The 22,745-nt window shown below is 44.4% G+C and overlaps 2 protein-coding genes across 2 annotated transcripts; one reads left to right on the forward strand and one right to left on the reverse strand.

Moving 5' to 3' along the window:
- Positions 1 to 1,025: 1,025 nt before the first annotated feature.
- On the reverse strand, positions 1,026 to 5,730 carry DUSP6 (dual specificity phosphatase 6). The gene is made up of 3 exons (XM_001165821.8): positions 4,603 to 5,730; positions 3,551 to 3,988; positions 1,026 to 2,525 (listed from the first exon to the last, which is right to left on the reverse strand). The coding sequence occupies exons 1-3, from the start codon at positions 5,000 to 5,002 to the stop codon at positions 2,218 to 2,220; spliced, it is 1,146 nt and encodes a 381-aa protein (XP_001165821.1). The 5' UTR covers positions 5,003 to 5,730; the 3' UTR covers positions 1,026 to 2,217.
- LOC112205011 (uncharacterized) lies at positions 5,001 to 21,119 on the forward strand. The gene is made up of 4 exons (XM_063786188.1): positions 5,001 to 5,163; positions 5,615 to 5,962; positions 6,225 to 6,875; positions 20,832 to 21,119. Exons 1-4 carry the CDS (start codon positions 5,001 to 5,003, stop codon positions 20,996 to 20,998), a joined length of 1,329 nt encoding a protein of 442 aa, XP_063642258.1. The 3' UTR covers positions 20,999 to 21,119.
- Positions 21,120 to 22,745: the final 1,626 nt, after the last annotated feature.

Here is a 22,745-nt window from a genome sequence, read left to right on the forward strand (position 1 = left end):
TTGCTTAAAAATCACCATGGAGTTTTATATGATTGCCATCGAACGAAGGCCACTTGCCTCCTAAGTTAGTGTAGACGACCAAGCAGTTAACACGTGCCATGTGGGTGAAAAGCTCATTCTTCTCCCCACTTCACATGAAGGGACTGAGCTCAGGCAAAAAGAGCCCCAAATGTAAGTATGTTCTAGTTCTTTTGATTCCATACACCCGCCTTTTATTTTGGTTTGTATATTTTTACATTTGAGGTAAGGAGAGGGTAGGTCCCAAGAAAAATGGCAAGATATAAAGTCTTTAGCTTGAAAAGAAACTAAAATAATCCCCACAAGTTTCAATAGGGGTTTCTGACCCACATCCCAAACCAGTTAAACAAAAAAGCACATTAGAACAGGGATGACAAAGTTGCCTCCTAAGTGCCAATGTAAAATTCTAAAGCCATATCCTGACACAGTGAGGAAGCTTAGATATGCCTTGCCATGCGCATGCTAGGGGAAAAAGTGGAGACATCATTCTGGATTCATCATTCTCACACTAGGATATCTGCAGGTAGAATTGCCAATGACAACAGACTGGAAAAAGAATTATCCCTACTTCCTCCTTGGCATTATCTCAGCATTATAGAGCAGAAGATCCTGACAGTGAAGGATAGGGAGGAGGTTAACATGTGGCTGTCATCTTGGTATTCTGCTACACCTCTCTGTGGTTAATATCCAAATTGTATTCCTCAGCAATGTATGCTCTATAGATTCATTTTTCTTCAGGGGCTTTAAAATCTTAAGCCGGAACTATACTCATAAGAGGTTATTTGTTCATATACACGGTACAGTCAGTCCATTCTAGGATGTCATCTTTATTCGTGGCAAATGATGAATTTCATAAACTGCTGCTGAAAAATATTCTAGGAAAAGCTGAAAAGAACCTTGGCCCTGCTATGCCTACAAGTCAAAATCAATCCCTGAATGAAAAAGTTCTAAAATGTGTCACTTCACACATAGGTATAACTGAGATTTTTTTAAAAACACACATTCAATAGCCAAAATAGTTATTTATTAATAATTTAAGGTTTTACATTCTTATAATAAATTCCAGCTCAAAACTTTACACCACGAACATAATGGAGAATTTAACTCTCCCTTCTTCACAATCAAATGCATTTCTCTTATCAAATGGGTACCCATGCTCACACACACACTTCCAGTTTTATACAAATTTTTTTAAAGGAAAGAAACCAACCCAAAGTATTGCATTTGAGGTGACACTCCCTGAAGAATTTTATACAGAGGTAATAGACTGTTTAGCACAGCTGAAGGTTTTTTTATTCTTTTTTTCTTTTTTTAAAGTGAGCCCATGATTTGGTGTCTTTCCCAGATTATCCCCTTTGCGACAATACAAGCAAAAATATTTACAAAGGTAAGGCATAGTCAAACTACATAAAGAGAAAAAAATAATGAGGAAAATACATGAAAAAGACTAAAGACTTCGCCATAACAAGGTCTTAGTGATAATAGTGTCCGTAAAGATGTCATCAGAATTGGTAAAGTCAAGCATGCTGCAAATATACCCTTTGGATTAGAAAAGAGCACAATTTTCTTTTTTTGTTTTGTTCTGTTTTAAGAACTGGCATACTGCTCTTTCTCCCTTTGGATAATTTCTTTTAAGCCCATCAAAGGAAAAAACAAACACAATTCAAACAAACACTGTCAAGTGATTCAAGATCAAATATTTACAATAATCAAATGGAGTATCAGATTTTTTTTTCCAAACTGATACCACAAATACAGAGCTGAAATCTCTCTTTGGCTCCTCTATATGCAAAATTGAATTAGTCTTCATTGAAGACAATTATATAGTCAGTTCCAGATGCAAAAGGAAACAGCCTTACAAGGCCCTAAAGAACACATGCTCCTACCCTATCATTTGGTCCTACCCTATGCGCCTGGAAGTCCTCGAATCCCAGTCCCTGCATGGGTAGGCTGTACACATGGGTACAGAGCAAACCTACTGCCTGTATCTATACAGCATGTCCTGTTATTCCAAAGAGAATGGAGCAAATCTCTCTGTTAGTATTAACCAATTCCGCACTTGGTAACCTTGTCTAGTACAGACAGCTGGTGTCATTTTGACACCTGGGGCCACACACAAAGAAAGCAGCCCAGCTGATGCTGCCAAGAGAAACTGCTGAAGGGCCAGACACATTCCAGCAAGGAGGGGCGTGGGGTCTTTCACGTAGATTGCAGAGAGTCCACCTGGTATACATTCTGGTTGGAAGGGGTGGTAAAATACAGCTGCTGTGCTGGAACCCTGTTGTCACATGGGCTGCTGAGTCCCAGCGTCCTCTCGAAGTCCAGCAGCTGACCCATGAAGTTGAAGTTAGGGGATATGTTGGATTTTTTCATTTTGACAATGTCATAGGCATCGTTCATCGACAGATTGAGCTTCTGCATAAGGTAAGCCACAGTCACAGTGACTGAGCGGCTAATGCCAGCCAAGCAATGTACCAAGACACCACAGTTCTTGCCCCGGGCTTCATCTGTGAACACAAAAAGAAAAGCAAGATCTCAGCAGACTGAAAACCACCCTTTGTGAATGATCAGTCTAAAAACTGAACTTAAAAACATAATAATAATAATAGTTGTGTGTGGCAGTTGAGCCCTACAAGCAGCAGAAAATGTATCACTGAAATGAAACATGTACACTGGACACAATTACATATTTCAGATATTTTCTGAAAAGAGAGCTTTTGTATTAAGTTTCTGCCAACAAAAAACTCCTTAATGGGTGCATTCTTTGCCTCAGCATGTGAATACCAGAAACCCTGCAATATGTTCGTGAATGCCTTTTATACAGACAACCAGACTGCAAGGGTCTATTAAATTATTCTCCAAATGTTGTGCAGCTAACAATGGAGGTATTCAGGCATTTTAAAAGAGAGAGGGAAGTCACAGGGGACGGCCCATTAGGAGGAACAGGATGTCGACATGGCCTGAAAATGAGTTCCTTTGTAATAGAAAATGCATTACAATGCCTGGAGATTCACTTCTCCCAGGCTTCCAGCCCACAGTTCTTCCTGCTGGGCTCAGGTTACCCACTGTCTCACTGTTACCAGTATCACAGTATCATTCAACTGGATAACATTCAGCATTCATACTGCTTTCCAACAACTAACTTGATGTCCTAAAATAACTCCTAGATGTTTTTAAATTATAAAGCAATGCTGGAATTCCTGTCTATAGTGAGTACTTCTATCTGACCCTTCCCCTGAGTCCAAAGACTGGGGGAAAAATCTGTTGTCCGATTATGAACGACTGTCAATGACTGAATTCAAAGATTCAAGAAACAGCGTTTCAAATACACCTGTGATCTGCAGCCATGTCAAAAGGCAGGTTTTCTTCCTTTAGCAAGAAGATAAACCAGAATTAAGGACGCTCTAGGAACATTAGAGACCTGCAGTCAGACAAATTAGCAAGCAGCAAGAACGATTAACAGCTTAAACTCTATGAATGGCTAGGAATTTTGCATTTAAGTGTCAGAGCGACGACTATTAATTAGTCTCACCTATGAAAGAAATGGCCTCAGGGAAAAACTGGGACAGGTTTTGGCTCCAGTGATCCGAGATGGGGATTTGCTTGTATTTAAACTCTCCTGCGTTCTCAAAGAGATTCGGCAAATTGGGGGTGACGTTCAAGATGTACTTGATGCCGAATTCCTCCAACACGTCCAAGTTGGTGGAGTCTTTGGCACAGCCCAAGTAGAGGAAGGGCAAGATCTCCACTGGGAAGGAAGGCTGGCTGTTGGACAGCGGACTGCCATCCGAGTCTGTTGCACTATTGGGGTCTCGGTCAAGGTCAGACTCGATGTCCGAAGAAGAGTCAGAGCTGATCCGCAGGCCCCCGAGCCCCAGCACTGGCAACGGCGGCGAGCTGCTGCTACACGAGCCGTCTAGATTGGTCTCGCAATGCAGGGCGAACTCGGCTTGGAACTTACTGAAGCCACCTGCCAGAACGAGAAAAGCAATCGTGTAACCTGAGAAGCCGTAGTAGTTTTCACAGCTTGTAAGAACCGCAGCCCGGCGCAAGAAACACCACAAGCATCCTACGAACCCCCTACATACAGAACCATATATAAGAGAAACACACTTTAAATGTGCACCATCGGGAATGGAACGAACGGGCCCGCCTCGCCAGGGAACCCTTATTCGCTTAAATCCGGAAATAGACAAAATGGCAACTTTTTGGAATATTTTGAGAGCTAAGATGTGCCAATTTGCATCCCCAACAATCTCTCCCGTCCTGCAAACCTTAATTCAAAATCGAACGATAGAAAACAGGGTGATGGTGGAAGATGTTCTGGCTAAGAAGGCGCAGAACCCGTTAGAAAGAAACCGCCGGTACCCGCAGCCGGAAGCGGGTGGATTCTGAGCCGGCCCGGTTCTCTGGTGCGGAACGCGCGGTTCGCGGCCCCTACCTCGCCGGCTGCCGGTCCCTAGGCGAGCAGCGCGGCTCCGAAGCTCCAGCTGAGCGGAGCAGAGGCATTTTCAGTCCATGCGCCCCGCCCGCAGCCCTGCGCCCCTAGCCCTGCCCCGCGCGCGGAGTTCCCTGGGCGCGTACCTTCCAGGTAGAACGCCCGGCAGCCCTCGTCCTTGAGCTTCTTGAGCAGCAGCCCGAGCACCGACTCGCCGCCCGTATTCTCGTTCCAGTCGCTGCTGCTCTCATCGTAGAGCACCACTGTGTCGGTGCCACAGCGCCGGGTGAAGCGGTCCCGGTCCTCGCCGCGCGTGAAGAGCGCGCGCACCGGCAGGTTACCCTTCTGCAGGCGCCGCAGCATGATGCCCGGGATGGCCACGTTGATGGCCGACTCGATGTGCGACGACTCGTATAGCTCCTGCGGCCGGCAGTCCATCAGCAGCAGCCGCTCGTTGCCCAGCTCCAGCTGCTCGTTGAGCCACGCCACCGTCTTGCTGATCGCCATTTCCGACGCGAAGGGCACGGGTCTGAGCGTATCTATCATGGGGGTCGAGCTGCGGGAGAGGGCGGGGTGCCTACCAGACGCCCCTCGGGGCAGGCATAGGCCGAGCGCACCGCGCGCGAAGCTGCCGCTCTCGGAGCGGGGTTTAATTCCGCCTTGCCTTACCCAAGCCGAGGCTAGCGGTTGGGGCAGACGAGACAGAAGTAAAGCCGGAGGTTCTCTCTGCACCCAGCTGCAGCCGCTGGCTCTTAGTGTCAATGAATCTCTCTCAATGAAGCTGCCCAGATAGTTTTTGTTCCTCCCCAGTGAATGAAATCCAATTAATTCGGACTCCGTGCTACTGAGAGGGGAGAAAAAAAAGTCTAGCGGCTTCTAATCCCTCCCTCCAAGGCTGCACCTCAAATCTACCCGGGCGTCTTTCTCCCCGGATTATTTAAGACTCGATTTGCTCACTATCTCTTGGACTCAGCCTCGCACACCCCCTGCGCGAGGCAGCTCCTCAATGGATACAAACAGCGAGCGTCTCAATGGATACATTCTCCGGACCAGCCAATGAGCGTGCTGCGGAAGGGGCTGTTGCCGTGGGGACGGGCCGGCTGGAACAGGTTGTGTTGATGAATTGTTAATGAGTTTGTCATTCACAAAAACGGAAAGGAATTTCCGCTCCGGATAAGCCCCAGTGCAAACAAGCTGCAACAGCGGGCTCGGCGGGAGGAAGGAGAAAGAAGGGGAGGCGGCAGCGGAGGAGGAGCAGGGCACATAAACCAGGGCACTTCAGTTGTCTCATGTTTCCTTCTGTTGAGAGTTCACACTTCGCGTCGGAACTTTTGCGCACCAATGGCGCAATTAGCATGCACAAAAGCCCTTGTTCGCGACGCTTGCGTTCGCGAGCTAGCTTTAGGAAAACTTGTGCTGACTTTTCGTTCTTTGTATTCCCTTCAAACTCATTTGGACCCAAGGTCGCCTTAACCCTCCCCTCCCCCAGCCCCCCTTCTTTAGGCGGTGTGTGGCATTTGTTTGCCACTTTTAAAGGCCCAGCTCTGTTTGCTCTGATGTTCTTTTAGCCGAGGCTGTGTTGGGGCTGGTGAACTGACTGGGCTTTAGTGACCGATGAGGTGTTAAATGCTAATCCAACGTATTTCGAAACAAACCAGGATTTTGTTGAAACATTTTAAAGCAAACAAACAAACGTCTGGTTGTGCAGAAAATCAGAAGAAAACCTTTTTTCTTAAAATAACATTTTATTTTCTTTAAAACAATGTAGAGTGCAGAAGCAAACTCTTAGGTCAGTCCAGTGCTTTTACTGTATTCCGCTCCAGCGGCGTGGGGAGTTACAAGCCATTGTTCGGGGGAATCTGTATCTCTCCCCCCGCCCCCCCACCACCATCGCCTGCTGGGAGGTCGCGCTGGTTAATGATTTCTGGGCAAGGAGCTCGGCTTCTGACGGGGGAGCCGGTCTGGCGGGGCTGCCTGAGCGAGGTGTGCTGGGACGCGCCGGGCCGGGCCAGCAGTCCCCGCCATGGGCGAGGCGTGAGGAAGTCCTCCCGCAAGACCTGCAGGCTGCGGGGGCTCGGCAGGGGGGCTCGACGATTGGTTACAGTTGGCAGGGAGGCATGTCAGAGGGGGCCTCCCCAGCCCTCTCCTGCGGCCGCCTCCTCCCTTTGTCCAGCGCCGGGGACTCCGGGGAGCACCAGCCGCGCCTGCGCGCTGCGCTCCCTGCCACCGCCCCGCCGTCCCCGTCTCCCCGCTTGGGCACGGGGCTGTGCGCGACGCAGTGGACGGGTGCGGGGCTCAGCGAGGGACTCCCGGTTCCATAGAGATCTGGGGAGGGTGGAGGCAGCCTGCCGGGACCCCCCTGGCTCCTCGCTCCCAAGGAGTCGAGGGGAACGTCTCTACCGCGCTGCAAAGCCAGCAGGTAACTCTGGGGAGGTGCGGGCCAGGCCAGCGAGCAGGGCTCGGTCCAGGCGCCGCGGGGCGGACGGATTGGAAGCCGGATGGAGGCGTGGCCGGGTGGGGGCCGCGACGGCGGGGAGGCGCGTTCCCGGCGCGCAGAGCTCTATTGTTATATAAAAGTGCCGAAGCCTGCCGCTCCCGAGCGGAAAACCACCTGTGTGCGGCCGGCGCGGCGCGGGAGGGCTGCAGCCGGAAGGCGCGGGCCCTAATCCGGCCTCCCCTCCCTAAACCTCGGCGGAAAAGAGGCCGCGCTTTGTCCCACCGCTGCCTGAGAGGCGGAAGCGGGGGCAGCCGTCCGGCGGGGTGCGGCTTTGGGGAGCGTCCCTTGCTGCGCTTTGCGCCTACCGTGAACACCGCGAGGGCGCCTAAGGTCGCGGGGTCTCCCTTCGCCCGACGCCCCGCACCCACGGGCATGCCTGCTAACACCCCCGCTGCAACTTGCATTTTTAGTCACCCGCCTCTTCCCTGGTTTGGGAAATGTAGGCTAAAAAAAGGCGGCTGCGAGGCCTAGGTTGCCAATTTTGGAGCTCTGCTGCAGGCAGGCCGCCCCTGGAGGAGCGTGTTCGACAAAGGTGGGGATTGCCGAGCTCCTCTCCGCACCATTTTTGGGCAGCCCTTGGAACAAAACTCGTATATTTCACTGGGTATCTTCTAGTTTCAGCCGGGGGAGGCCTGCGCTGGAGTTGACTCCCCCTGTCCTCCACGATCTGTCACAGAAGTTCCCACCCCGAGACGTTTCAGTCATTGGGACCTGGGGACAGGGAGGGAAGAGGCAGGATGCCCTTCAGCGGAACTGAGAAGAGCAAACCTGTTGGAGGTTCAGCACAGGACCTCCAACAGAAGAGAAAGGGAGGGAAGTTGGGTTTCTACTTTGCCTGTTTTAATACGCAGCTACTTGAGTATGACTATAGATTCGGGAGGATACATCGAAACTGTAGTTTTACCCATGCTTCTGAACTTTATCGCCAAGGGAATGCCAATGTTTCCTGGCGCATTGATTAAAGTGGCGTTCTGACTGCTCAGTCCTAGAAATGCTGCGAAAAGGGCTTCTGGAGTGGGACGGCCCTCGTTTGCATTATGTCCCCCGCTTCTTCTTAGGTAAGCGCCCTTAGTTAAATCATTTAGCCGTTCTAAGTTGCAGTCTTCCACGTCGGCATAACGAAGATAAAACTATCTGCTTCATAGGGTCCCTGTGACGACAAAATGGGTACGGTGAAACGTCCTAAAGTGGTGGTGGGGTGCTATTAGCTGTTGGAATTAATTTTTCATTCTGAATTGAGGACCTGTAAAAAGGCCTCGGCTTGGGGACACGGTTTGGGCATCCCACAGACGCCCCTTGAGGCTTGCTTGACAGCCCGCCTGGACTCGCTCATCTGCAGCAAAGCCCTCTGAGATACTACCCTAACCGATTTAATCCGTTCCAATTCAGCTGTCAAGTAAAGGGGGTGTTATCGTAGACCAGGATCAAAAATCCTTTAACACAGTTATCAGAATGGACCTAGCTACATTTCTGATTTCTCCCTACTGGTCACCTTTGGAACACGCTGTTCTCCAGCCACAGCAAACTGATACAACAATGCGTATTGGGCACTTAACTGCATGATGGGTACCGTCTTGTTTCTGTGTTTACTTGCATAATTTCGGACAGTCTTCAGAAAAAAACATGTAAATTATCCCATTTACAAAGATTAAAGAATTTGCCCAAGGGCACACAGTAGCAACAGAGTGTCAAGACCTGAGGCCAAACCCTTTACAGACTCTTAAGGATGCCCACATGCACGGATTACATATAGTGTTATGGTCACTATATTCACCTCCACGTGGTATTCCCTGCCCACATGTGAAGAATTTCAAGGTCAGCATTTTGAATTTTGACCTCCAGGCTTTCGCCAGCCTCACGTTTTCTGTTGCATCCTCCATGTCAAAGATCAAAAGCGACGCTGCTTTCCCTGCTCCTTTTACACACCAGTGGTTTTCTTTGCACGCAACCCTTCATCAGTCAACCATTCACTAAATGTTGCATATTCTCTCTCTCTTAGAATATGCCCTAGATCCTAATCTTCACAAGTGTCGTTGGTTATCTAGTGCGTCAGCACAGCACATAAGCCTAGGTTCAAACCTCTGTCACTCAGTAGTAGTCTGGGCCTCACTTCATTCATTCATTGATGCATTTATTCTAGATTCCAGGAAAGCAGTAGAGAATAAACAGACAACAATAACCTGCCTCACTGAAGTTTACATTCTAATGAGGACAGTCCAATTAACAAAACAAATAATTATATATTAGAAAGTGAAAGCGCTATAGAGAAAAAGCAAGAAAAGGAATTCGGAAGTGTGTAACATTGGGAATATATATTCCTCCCTCAAAGGACTGTGAGGATTAGACACAACTGAGATGACATACGAGAAGTGTAGGGCACAAAGTCGGTATTCAGAAGATGATTTTTAAAATATCACCATTTCATTCCTGCATAAGGAATGCTGTTGGTGGTGATATTGCCATTCCTGTGAGGCACTGAGGAAAAGCTCTCTTAGGAGATAAGGGCTCTAGTAGTTGGAAGAATTACAGGCTTCCTTAATTCCAGAGGCCTCAGTGCCCTTCAGAGGATATCATTCATATGAAGACGGCTGTATTTAAAGATTGGAGATAGCAGATCATCTGTGATCCATTCTCATGAGTGCAGAGAAGCACTTTTATAGATTCTTTTTTTTTTTTTTTTTTTTTTGAGACGGAGTCTTGCTCTTTCGCCCAGGCTGGAGTGCAGTGGCCCGATCTCAGCTCACTGCAAGCTCCGCCTCCTGGGTTCACGCCATTCTCCTGCCTCAGCCTCCCGAGTAGCTGGGACTACAGGCGCCCGCCACCACGCCCGGCTAATTTTTTCTATTTTTAGTAGAGACGGGGTTTCACCGTGTTAGCTAGGATGGTCTCGATCTCCTGACCTCGTGATCCGCCCGCCTCGGCCTCCCAAAGTACTGGGATTACAGGCGTGAGCCACCGCGCCCGGCCCATAGATTCTTGTTTCTTCCTCTGTGTGTGTGTGTGTGTGTGTGTGTGTATGTATGTGTGCACCAAGCACCTGTGCTTGTGCTTGAATTCCTCCTGGTGTTTCGCCCTGGAAAGTTCCTTAAAAATTGTTAGTTAAAAAAAAATTTTTTTTAAAGCAGTGTATTTTGGTTATAAAATTTTCTCTAGGCCATTTGAGAAACATTCCAATTTTGCAGGAATTTTCCTGAGTTTGAGGGCACTTGAGATTTATAAGATGCAAATGGGCTAGCATGACCTTTAATCTTCTTGGAATAATCTCTGTGAATACAATGACATTTATTAACACATCATGTGAAAACAGTTAAACAGATTTTCAGCAAATAAGGAGAGTTTTGGAAGTTCTGACTTAAAATGTAAATGCATTTAGGGGTCCCAGGTAGGCCCTCAAAGTGACAGTGGCTTTCAGTGCAGCTAAAACTTCAAAACTGAATTTAACTGTATTTGAAGGATACACCTGAAATAGTATGGCTTAATGTAAAATGTATATGGGATGCACAAAACTGTCCCTAAGGTCTTCTGATGAGTGCTTTTAAAAGATACCAAGAAGTTGTACCACAACAGTAGCAACCGAGGAACACAAGAGGCCTAAGGAACTGACAATAGGTAACATGACTTATAGGCAGTGATAGGCTGTGAGAAAGCCAAAGGGAATTTCAAATAGTCCCCAATTAAAATTCCATGAGGGCAGCCCCTGGGAATTGCAGATCCAGGTTTGCAATCAAACTGCTTCTCACGTGGAAGCTCCGTGCAGCTTGCCCCATGATGAGGAGCTGCAAGGGCTTATTGAGCACGGGTTAATGATTTCTCCAAACAATGCGGGGGAAGGGGAAAGGCAGGCTAGGTTAGACCTCAAGGCAGAGGTAGCTGGACAGCAACACCAGAATCACACCCACAAGCATATCTAGGGGGAGACTGGAGCTTCCCTATGAACGAGATGGCACATTCACGCATTGCCAGGATGATACCACCTGAAGAAAAATATGAACTATTGTGAAATTCAGACCTTAGCCAATTTGGCTAAGCTTTTAAAAATTACGGTCTTCGTCAGCTTTCTTGCATTTCTGTTTCCCGTCATCTGATGAAAGACAAATTAATTTACATTCAGGCTCCTGTAGAGACTTTATCTAGAATTTTTTTAAAAGCTAGACGGTCTCTAGCAAAGAAATTCATTAAAAGATAGCAATGTTAATTTTTTATTTCAGGTGTTTTAATTCCATGCCTTCCACTGGGAAAATATTCATTGATTCTTCTTCCTTATCGTTTATTTTTACAAAGCAGGAAATGTAAAAAGCATATATAAATGTATATATAAGAAACTCATGACGTTGGCATTTCTGCAGTACATTTCTGAGTAAGCGCATTTACCTTCTTTTGGAAAGGAGATGACGGTACCTTGTTTCCCATTGTACTATTTTGAAAGCCCCAGCGATGATCCTTAGTGGGAAAGTATAGCTTACATTGCCAGCCAGGGAAGTGAGAGACTATATGTATTCAGCTCTCCAAAACCTTCTCATGTCGTGTCATGAAGCACCACATGTGTGGTGTCGGGCATTATCCATGTTGCATCTTCATGTGGAATATTTGCTGTGAGCCTCCCTGTGTGGGCTGTTTCCTCTGGTGACTTTTCTCTCCATCTTGTGTTGCTTTATTTACGCAGGTGTGAGTAGTACATATAGCTGTTGTGTAAGAGAACTCATTATTTTTCTAAGTGGGTACTATTTCCTGCCACCCTATTTTTGCTTCAGAAATCAGTGGAAGTAACTGTGTGTGCCCATAATACAGGAATGCTTTAGCTCAGTTTTTCAAACTTAAGAACTTGCAGATCCCCCAAGAATATATTAATAGAACCCTAGGGAGCCCCAAACTCCAGTCTAAACAACACTGCTTAAGGCTGTTGGTGGGTTAATTATAAAAGTTATATCTGGACATATCATGAAATAACAACATAGTGGCTACAACTTATTCTACACCAACCATTGTACGGGTTAAATCTAACCATTGTGATAACCTTGCAAAACAGGTATACCATTATCACAACTTTAAGGTGGGGAAGCCTGAGCTCAAATGTCAGGTAATTTATGCTGGAATCCAAACTTGCATCTCAGTCCCTTCAAAGCTCCTTAGTACACACTGCTGCCAACCTGATGAGTGGCCCTGAATGAATTCAACCTGGTATACCATGATAGCTTCTACATAATTTGTTACACTTTATCTTGCTAATCAAGACTAGGACTTGTGGAATCAGCCCAACCTGGATTCTAATCCTGGCTTACCTACTTTCTGGCCCTATGACTCAGGGAAACCATTTCATCTCCCCATGTCTCAGTTTCCTTATCTGTAAAATGGGAATACTCTATCACAGAGCTATTGCAATCAATGATTTATATTTGTAAAGTGGGTAGAAACAGTCCTAGAACAATAACTCATTGACTGCTACCTGTTTTTATTGTTACACACAAACACACACACACACACACACACACACATACACACAATTCTTTTTTTTTTTTTCTTTGAGACAGTCTCACTCTGTCACCAGGGTGGAGTGCAGTGGCACGATCTCGGCTCACTACAACTTCCGCCTACCAGGTTCAAGCAATTCTTGTGCCTCAACCTCTCAAGTAGCTGCAATTACAGACGTGCACTACTATGCCCAGCTAATTTTTGTATTTTTAGTAGAGACAGGGTTTTGCCACGTTGCCCAGGATGGTCTTGAACTCCTGGCCTCAAGTGATCCACCAGCCTTCCAAAGTGCTGGGATTACAGATGTAAGCTACCGCACCCAACCACAACTCTTAATAAATGTTTATTGACTTTGCTGAAAAGGGATCATATAACAAAAAAAACACTATAGTGTTAATTTAGTTCTCAGGAAGAGAAAAACAATCCATACACATTTTTGAAAAAAGTTTCAAAGAACAGAATCAACTGCTTTATGGCCCCTCTTAGTTGCTGATATAAGCAACCCAGAAATTGAGGTTTCTTAATGGGCTGAGATACCTGGATAGTTTGGGGACAGTGAAAACACACTGCGTACCAGGGGTTCCCCATCACTCTAGGACTCACCTGCTGAAGTAGCAGGCACTTTCCCTGCTCCATCAATGCTGGCTCATAGCTGATCCTATGGACTGCATATTGTGCAAGAGGAGAATTGGAAATCTACTAGCCTGAGCCACATAGCCGTCGTCTCTCAGTAATCTGGGTTCAAGGCAGCTAATGGAAACACACATTTATGTTATGAGTCCTGCATATAAGAAGTCCCATTCTCTGGGAATTTCCTTTCTCCTTCCAACTTCATGCCCAGCAGGAGCTTTTCAGAATACAAGGAGGGGGAAGAGGGGAGGGTCAGAGCTGAGCATGAGAGCCACTCTTCTGTGACTGGAAGGAAACTTCCATTCATGGACAGATGAGAAAGGCTGTGCTAGAAGCCACATTGTAGAAACATACCCAGGTTTGAGTAAACAGACACCTGCTTAGCACAGTTTCCATACTAATTTTTGCACATATATGATTCCAAGATTATTTTTATTAAACATCCAATAAGTATATATCCTTTGGTATAAATCCATCAGGTTTTGCTGGACCTACCAGAAGTTTTAGATTCCTTACCCAAACCTCAAAAGTGTAAACCTGGCCGGGCATGGTGGCTCACGCCTGTAATCCCAGCATTTTTGGGAGGCCAAGGCAGGCAGATCACGAGGTCAGGAGATGGAGACCATCCTGGCTAACAAGGTGAAACCCCGTCTCTACTAAAAAATACAAAAAAAAAAAAAAAAAATTGGCAGGGTGTTGTGATGGGCACCTGTAGTCTCAGCTACTCGGGAAGCTGAGGCAGGAGAATGGCATGAACCCGGGAGGTGGAGCTTGCAGTGAGCCAAGATCGCGCCACTGCACTCCAGCCTGGGCGACAGAGCAAGACTCCCTCTCAAAAAAAAAAAAAAAAAAAGTGTAAACCCTTGCTAGGTCATGCCCCTCCCTAACCAGTTTCCCAGGGAAAAAGCCTTTATGATGGGATTTCTCTGTCCTTTTGTTATATTTTCTGTATGGTAATTTGCTTTTGTTTTTGGCTTAACACAAATTTATTATTTTTCAGTTCTGTACATCATAAGTCCCAAATGGGTCTCCCTGGACTAAACTCAAGGTGTCAGCAGGGCTGCTTTTCATTTTGGAGGCTCTAGGGGAAAAGCTGTTTCCCTGATTATTCAGGTTGTTGGCTGAATTTAGTCCTTATGGGTGTAGGACTCTGGTCCCTGTTTGCTTGCTGTGTTCCCAACTTCTAGAGGCCACCTGCATTCCTTTGCATGTGCCTCCTTTCCTGTGTCTTCAAGGCCAACAACAGCAGATCACATGGTTTTCATGCCTCAAATCTCTGCTGCCTCTTCTACCACTTCTCTCTCTGACCTGCTCTTTGTCTTCCTCTTCTACGTTTAAGGACTCATGAGGTTACCTTGGGCCCACCTAGGTAATCCGGGATAGTCTCCCCATCTCAAGGTCTTTAAAGTCTCCTTTGCCATGTAAGGTAACATATTCACAGGTTCCAGGCATTAGGGCATAGATATCTGGGAGATCATGCTGCCTGCATGTGGTTGTCTTGAAGAGACAGGTAATTTGTTGGAAAGGGGAATGGGGGAACTTTTTGGAGTGAGGGAAATGTTCTATATCTTGATTAGGGTGGTCATGGGTATTCAAATGTTAAATCTTTTAAATTTTAGTTTAACATCTATGTTATTGCATTTTCCAACTGTTATATTTTGCTTGTAATTATTTATTTAGAAGCAACTTTGTGTGAGGCATTGTATTAAGCACTTTATGTAATCATCTCATGCATTGTTTTCTCCTAGGACTCTGGTGTTATCACATAATAAGTTTGCTTTAACCGATTAAGTTTGATGATGCAGTGTAGTGACTAGAGTCTTTCAGGTACATATTGTTCCACTTTATGGCTATTTTCCATTTCAATTTAAAGGCCAAGGGGGTTTTCTCATTTACCAGTTTATTATAAAAGCTATTACAAAGGATACAGATGAAGAGATGTGTAGGGCAAGGCATGTGGGAAGGGGCTTCAGTTTCCATGCCCTTTCCAGGTGCACCATACTCCAGGAACCTCCATGAACTCAGCTATCCCAATGCTCTAGTAATTTAAGTAATTCAGTGTAACCAGCTGTAGTACTTTATGCTTTAGGCAGAAATAATTAGCTGGCATTTTTTAATGTGAATCCACTTGATGACCTTTAAAATTTAGTATAAAGGATATTAAAAACAAATTCTTTCTTTTTTTTTTGGCAGGGGGACAGAGTCTCACTCTTGTCGCCCAGGCTGGAGTGCAATGGCGCAATCTCGGCTCACCGCAACCTCCGCCTCCCGGGTTCGAGCCATTATCCTGCCTCAGCCTCCTGAGTAGCTGGGATTACAGGCACCTGCCACCACGCCCGGCTAATTTTGTATTTTTAGTAGAGATGGGGTTTCTCCATGTTGGTCAGGCTGTTCTAGAACTCCCGACCTCAGGTGATCCGCCTACCTTGGCCTCCCAAAGTGCTGGGATTACAGGCGTGAGCCACTGCGCCTGGCCTAAAAACAAATTATTTCTGTTCTTGAAATTGGTGCACTTACAATGTGTGGTAGAGGAGGTGTGGCAGGACACATGGACCTTGCATGACCAAGGTACAAGAGAGCAGACAGCTCAACTGTCTGTGTCATGGTGCGGCTTCCAGCACTGAGCCTAGGATCCTGCCCCCGTGAGATGACATGACCTGCAGGTTCACCTTTAGAACGCTGCTGACTTCAGTGTGGCCCTTTCATGCAATGTGCTGTTAATTAGAGTACTTATGGCAGAGAGAAGGACTTTTTCCCAGTGTGTATAACTGTACCTACTGCTAAAGCATATTTTTTAATCTAGTTAAATTTGCTGTGAAATTTACATTTATAGTGAGAGTGAGATGAAGTGTGGTGTGGAATGTAACCTAAATCTGGAGCCTCTAACTACTAACCCCTGATTTTGATCAAAAGAATCTGACAAGTACTCTATAGACAAACTGGTTTAAAAGGAAAGCTTTTTAAAAAAATATAGGTGCCCAAGTTCCATAACCAGTAATTCTGATTTAATTGATGTAAGGTGGATCTTGGCATTGATATTTTCCAAAAGCTGCCCAGAGAATTCTGATATGTGGCCTGGACTAACAACTGGTTTAGAAGCATTCACAACAATCATCCCCCAACAGTCCCTTGCCTAGGCAGAGGTTTCCAGTGAGCCCAAGAGCTCCCCACCCAGACCAGCAGGTCTAGAAATGAAATGTTTAGAAACACCTGGAGGTACTTGCTGTCAGTCCATATCCTGGCCTACCCAACAGGGACTCTGATTCGGAAGATCTAGGGATGGGCTCAGGCAACTATATTGTAGTCCAGCAGCCAGCAGTGGCTTATACAGGTGGACCAAACTTTGAGAAGCTTCCAGTGACATCCCAGATAGTCAGATTCCTCACTCATCCACTCTGTTCAGCAATTGTAGAAATGTTCTTGAAGTAACTGGAAAGATGAGTCAAATAGTATTCTTTAGACACAAGCATCAGAACTTCGTAACAGGAAAATGCTGTGTCAGGCATAACTAATCTGCTTGCCCTTGTAAATGCAACTCTTGAACTGGTATGCACTCTGATGAGTTATTTACTGGTGAAACCTGTCACAAAGCGTTGGGAGATTACAAAGAACAGAAGAAGGTATCTTGGTAGCAGCATCGTGTGTTTATTGAACACCCGTTGTGTGTCTAAAACTGAAATGACTGCTGGGGCTTATGAAAATGAGTGAGATTCAGGCCCTGCTGTCACAAAAAAATATAAGTCTAACTGGGGAGGTTAGACATGTGCCCAGGTAGCTAGAATGTAATGTAATAAATGTGGTCATTGCAGTAGAAAGGAAGTGCTATGGGAACAAGAGGAGGAAATGGTTCATCTACCTTAGGGTGGGAGGTGGAAGGTAGAGGTGGGGTGCTGGGAAGCATCCCAGGGGAGGCAGCATCTGAGTTAGATTCCTCAGGGGGGCAGATTTCTCACTGTCCCCATCCAGTGGGATAGGAGAAGAACCACACACACTCTGGGCAAGACAGAAAGATGACATGAGCTAAGGTTTGGAGGGATGGACATGTGTGACCAGTGCAGTGCAGGTGAATGGTATGGAAGGCAAAGATTGGCAGAGAATACAGGAAAGGTAGTGTAGTGCCAGATGGAAATGGGCTTTGGATGTCATGGTAAGAAGTTTTGAATTTTTCTTTAGGTGAAGTCATCATAGATATTTATACAGGGGTGTGACATGATTCCAGGATATAATTCTGTAACAAAGGGGGCGAGTAGACTGGAAGGGAGAGAGAAACTGGGGGCAGGAAAACCAATTAGGAAGCGATTGCAATTGTCCAGAAAAAGGATGCAGTACCACCACGATCATCCTCTTCCTAAAATAATGTATTCATCAACCTGCTTAGTTTTATTCCTCCTATTTCTGCAGCTAGAAAAATCACTTAGCCCTCTTGTGACTCAGAATTTCTCCCTATTAATAGAAGATGACAGAATACTTATCTCACCTCACACAGGGAGATACTGAGAGATGCTTGCAATTGTAGCCACGAAAGAGGGGGAAATGTTATTCCAAATGCCAGTGGCAGTAATTACTCTGGAGTAGTGAGGGGAGGGACACTGCCTTTCCTCACTAACAGTTCATTATAAAAATTTCAAACCTATAGAAAAGTTGAAAGTTGAGTAAGAGCATCAGAAATACTCTTTGGAGGGAAGCTTCTGCAGAAATTCCAAGTACTCACCACCCAGGAAGTGGCATTTCCAATCTAAGGGCCCATTGCCTTCAGGATGAGAATGCCATTGCAGCCTATTTGGTTACAAACAGTGTTCTATAATATGAGATTTTGTAAAGAAAGGCCCATTTTCCCATTGTTTTCCATTACAAACAAAAGTGTAAGGAATGATATTCTTATTATTCCTATTGCTGAAATGGGGCTGGGGAGGGCCATATTTGAAGGAGTTATACCGTCATCTACATGCTTTCAAACTGTGTTTTGCCCTTTGGGATTTGGAGTCTGCCCTTGTAGCAAGAGGCACGTAGTCATACCTTTTCCATCTGCTGCTGGGCCCCTTCCCATACTAGGTCTCCATTTCAGCACCCTGGACCACATCAGAATTCTTTCTTGTTTTTGGAAAAGCATCATTGATATCTACCGCAGGGTGTGTGACAGACATAAACTGCTTTAAGTTTTGCCAAAATGACTGTGTCTTCTACCTTTGAAAAAAAATCTGTGCTCTCTATATTTGCTGAGTTGGTATAAGATATTCCAAGGGATAAAAAGATAAATAATGAAGAGACACTGCCCTCAAGAAGCTAACAGATAGGACTGTGACCTAATGAAGAAGTTATGAGGGTAGCATTCAGTGCTTTTTTAGAACAGTATCAACTTTCAAGATTCAAAAGGATGGTCATGTTCAATGACTGATGGAGTCCTTCCAACTGGAATGGGGTGATTTGAACTTACAATGAGGAAACCCAAAGTACTTCATTTTATATATGAAAATCAAATGGTTATTGAGTGATATAATAAGGAGACCTATCAGGAATACGTAAGGAGAAGATAATTTATGCTCCTTTCTAAAGTACATTTACGTAAGTAATGAATGATTAGCTCTTTCAAATGGAAATGTTTTCTCTAGTACAGTAAATTATTCTGATTCATTTGTTCACTCTTTTAACATGCATTTCTTGGAAAACTTACTGGCAAAATTTGTCACAAAGCAATTAGGAGACTACAAAGTACAGAAGAATAGCCTTTAAATCCTTACACAAATTAGTTCTTATTTTAAGGACAGTTTAAATCTCACAACATCACAGCCTGCTTTTGCATGCACTCTTTCATTTACTTGTTAGATTCCTTTACTGCAAAAGAGCTCAAGGAAAACAACTAGAAACAAACCATGGCTATGCTGACAAGAAAGTGTCAGTTATAAAGGGAAATGAATGAAGATTTATTCATTTATTAATAAAGTAATGTGGGCAGCCATTTGATAATTCTAATTTCTGATAATTCTAATTTCTGATTTAAAGTTGACTTATTTGCATACATTTTTAAAAGTCTGTGCTGTTGCCAAGTGACTTGGAACTACACAGCATAGTTTACTCACAAATTAGATGAAAGCCTCTTTTAAAATGTCTGCACATATTATACTTTTTTTTCTCTTAAAAATAAGCCATTGTTGATTTATTTTTGGACAGGTGACATTTGTGAATGGAACAAAATATAAAAGGAAGGATATGGCATACAGTAAGTCAGTCTCTCCTGGCCACCCAGTTCCTCTCCCTGGCACCAACCACTTTTGACTAGCATTTTGTGTATCTTCTCAGGGGGAGTCTATGCATGTACAAGGATATGCATTTATTATTGGTGTTATTGGTATGCAATTGTAGCAGACTAATTTTTAATGTCTACATAGTATTCTATTGCATGGACATAGCATAATTTATTTAGTCAGCCATCCTATCGATAGATATTGAGGTTGTTCGTAATCTTTTTGCTATTGCAAGCAATGACTGCAATGATTATGTTTTATACATTCATCCACCTTGTGAATATATCTGTAGGGTAAATTCTTATATATGGAATTGTTTGGTCAGAGTATATGAGTTTATAATTTTGATAATTATTGCCCAAATGCGCCCTTCAGAGATCGCACTAATTTGCATTCCCACCAGTAATGTATTTCCCCATACTTTAGCTGACACAATGTGTTCTCAAACCTTTGCCACTCTGAGAGATGAATATTGGTATGTCATGGTAATTTTAATTTGCCTTTCTCTTAAGAGTCAATTTGAGCATGTTTTTGTATGTTTAAAGGCTGTTTGAATTTCTTTTTCTGTGAACTGTCTATTCATATCCTTTACTCATTTTTTGAGTAGATTGTTGATCCTATTTTATTTTTATACCTTATTTTGCAACCATAATGTTAAGTTCATTTTAGCCTCTGAACTCAAATACCATTTGTCAATCATTAGTCCAAATAAAAAAAAAGTGGAGCCACTTAATAATCCTAACGCACAGTTTGAAACATAATTCATTGATGCCTGACTTTTCCTTCTCAACTCACTTTTAATCTCAAATTTTAATGGGAACTGTCCTCACTCCTTAGGCCCAGTCAGGGTCAAAGAGTCCTGGGTTCTACTTGTTTTATTTGAACCCCAGGAGAGTTGCTTGTCTGAAGCTCTGTTTTAGCAATAGATTATTTATACAAACTCTCTGATAAATTTTAACTCATTAAATAGCAGCGTTAATATACTCATCTAGCACCACATTCCCTGCCTTCTGCATGAGCAGAGGAGAGAGAGTGATACTATTAAATATTCAAAAGCCTTTATCCTTATCCCAACCCCTCCATAGGAAGATGCTGTCTTGCCTGGGCTAGGTGTGGTGGCTCACACCTGTAATCCCAGTGCTTTGGGAGGCCAAGGTGGGAGGATCACTTGACACCCGGAGTTCAAGACCAGCCTGGGCAACATAGTGAGACCCCATCTCTACAAAAATAAAACTAAAAAAATTAGCCAGGTGTTGCAGGCACCTGTATTCCTAGCTACTCAAGAGGCTGAAGTGGGAGGATCACTTGAGCCCAGGAGTTTGAGGTTACAGTGAGCTATTATCAGGTCACTGCACTCTAGCCTGGGAGACAGAGTGAGACCCTTTTTTTTTGAGACAGGGTCTTACTCTGTCACCCAGGTTGGAGGGCAGTGGCAAAATCTTGGATCACTGCAACCTCTGCCTCCTAGTTTCAAGTGATTCTCCTACCTCAACCTCCCGAGTAGCACGCCTGGCTAATATATATATATTTTTTATAGAGACAGTGTTTCACCATAGTGGCCAGGCTGGTCTCGAAAACCTGACCTCAATTGATCCACCTGCCTCAGCCTACCAAAGTGCTGGGATTACAGGCATGAGCCACCATACCCAGCCAACTCTGTCTCTTAAAGAAGAAGAAGAAGGAAGAGGAGGAGGAGGAGGATGAGAAGGAGGAGGAGGAGGATGAGAAGGAGGAGGAGAAGGAGAAGAGAAGGAAGAGGCAGAGGGGGAGGAGGAGGAGGAATTATCTTATTATCTTGCCCATTAAATAAAAAAGTGTAAAAGTCCCTTGCTTCTTTCTTTTTCAGAATGGGGATAGTTTAAAAGTGTCTGTTTGCAATCCCCAAATATCATATTGCTTTTGGCAGCTGATATTCTTTAGTAGCTGATTAAATGATACATATTTTACACAAAACAGAATATCCTGAATCAAAGGGATTTTGAATATTTATTTGAACTGGCTTTATCTCAGGTATATATCTGGAATTCACTGAAAATAAAATGGGTGGTAAGGACTCAAAGATGACAGAGGATAGCAACAACAATAACAAGATGGAGATCAGGAGGTAGGTATGCTTCCTGTAGGTTGGATGTATATAGGAAAAGCTACCATATCAAACTGGGCAGAAGCAACCAATCCAGAAAAATAACTTCTAGCATCCAATCATATTGTGGTGAGATTAAACTCACAAGAAAGTTAAATGAGGTTTAGAGAACATATTCTCAACCCATACATACTTCATTGGAGCAACTCTTGTTAATCTTAAGGGGAATTATGGAACTCCATTCTTCCTTCTTATTTAGAAGAAAATAGACTCAAGGCCAAATTGAAGATATAACGAGATTTTTTTTTAACTCATCGTCTTTGCCAAATTCTCTAGAACATAAAACCTGAGGCAAAGATTACTTGCTAAGTCTATGTTGGGTGGTGCAATTTCAGGGCTATAAAAGGGAGTGAGAAAAAGGTGAGGCAGGAAAGGAAGGAATGCAAATACTAGACGGTGTGTTAAGGAGCTGGACATAACTTCACAAAGAACAAAGCCTGTTGCTGGGTCCTGCACGTCACCTTGAAACAGTCCATCAGGTGGGGAGGGCAGTGGGAGGAGCAATGGGGGGAGAAAGAGGAATTTATCTTCTTGACCTCTAGTCCCTTGATTCAAAATTTAACTCAGTGATTTAAGGGAGCCGTTGGGTAAGCCAGATTCCACATCCCACTAAACTGCCTGGAAGAGGTGGGAGGAGAGCAGCCATTAAGGTATGAGGTACAGAGTCCCATCAGGTGAGACCCATGTCTGTAGCCACTGAGGTTCCTGTTGCAACAGGTGAGATGTGATCTTCCCAAAGCCCCAGCTTCTTCCGCAGGAGGCTGAGACAGCAGGCCCACGGATGTCCATTCAGGAAGAGGCTAAGGCTTGGGGGTCAGGTGAAGAATCTTGAGAGACACAAAAATTGTTCTAGTATAGTCATGACTTAAAATTATAAAGAATAATTTTCAAGTCTTTTAGGAAATCCATGAATTGGTGTTTTTGTGGAGATATGAATGACTTTCAGTAAAAGAGTCACCGAATCATAATAGGTATGGAGGTGGAAATTCTATTATTAAGATTTATGATTACTGAAATATTTTCATGATTACTCAGATCCATTTCTGGACTGACCTTATGCTTTACCAGATGATGTTTATTATTAAAGCTGATTTTTAACGAGTGTTCATTAATAAAAAATGCTCTTAACCACAAGGCTTTGTTTCCAAGTGATGTATAATAATATGTGCTAAAACACGAATCTCAATTTCCAGATGCATATTTTACCAAAACACCTATTGCACTAAGGAAAATATGACAAATTCTTTTTTTTGTTTGTTTGTTTTCCTTTTTCCCTTTGCTTTTTATTGCTCAGGAAACTATGATTGA

Source organism: Pan troglodytes, chromosome 10 (genome assembly GCF_028858775.2).
Source record: "Pan troglodytes isolate AG18354 chromosome 10, NHGRI_mPanTro3-v2.0_pri, whole genome shotgun sequence".
Lineage (NCBI taxonomy): Eukaryota > Metazoa > Chordata > Mammalia > Primates > Hominidae > Pan > Pan troglodytes.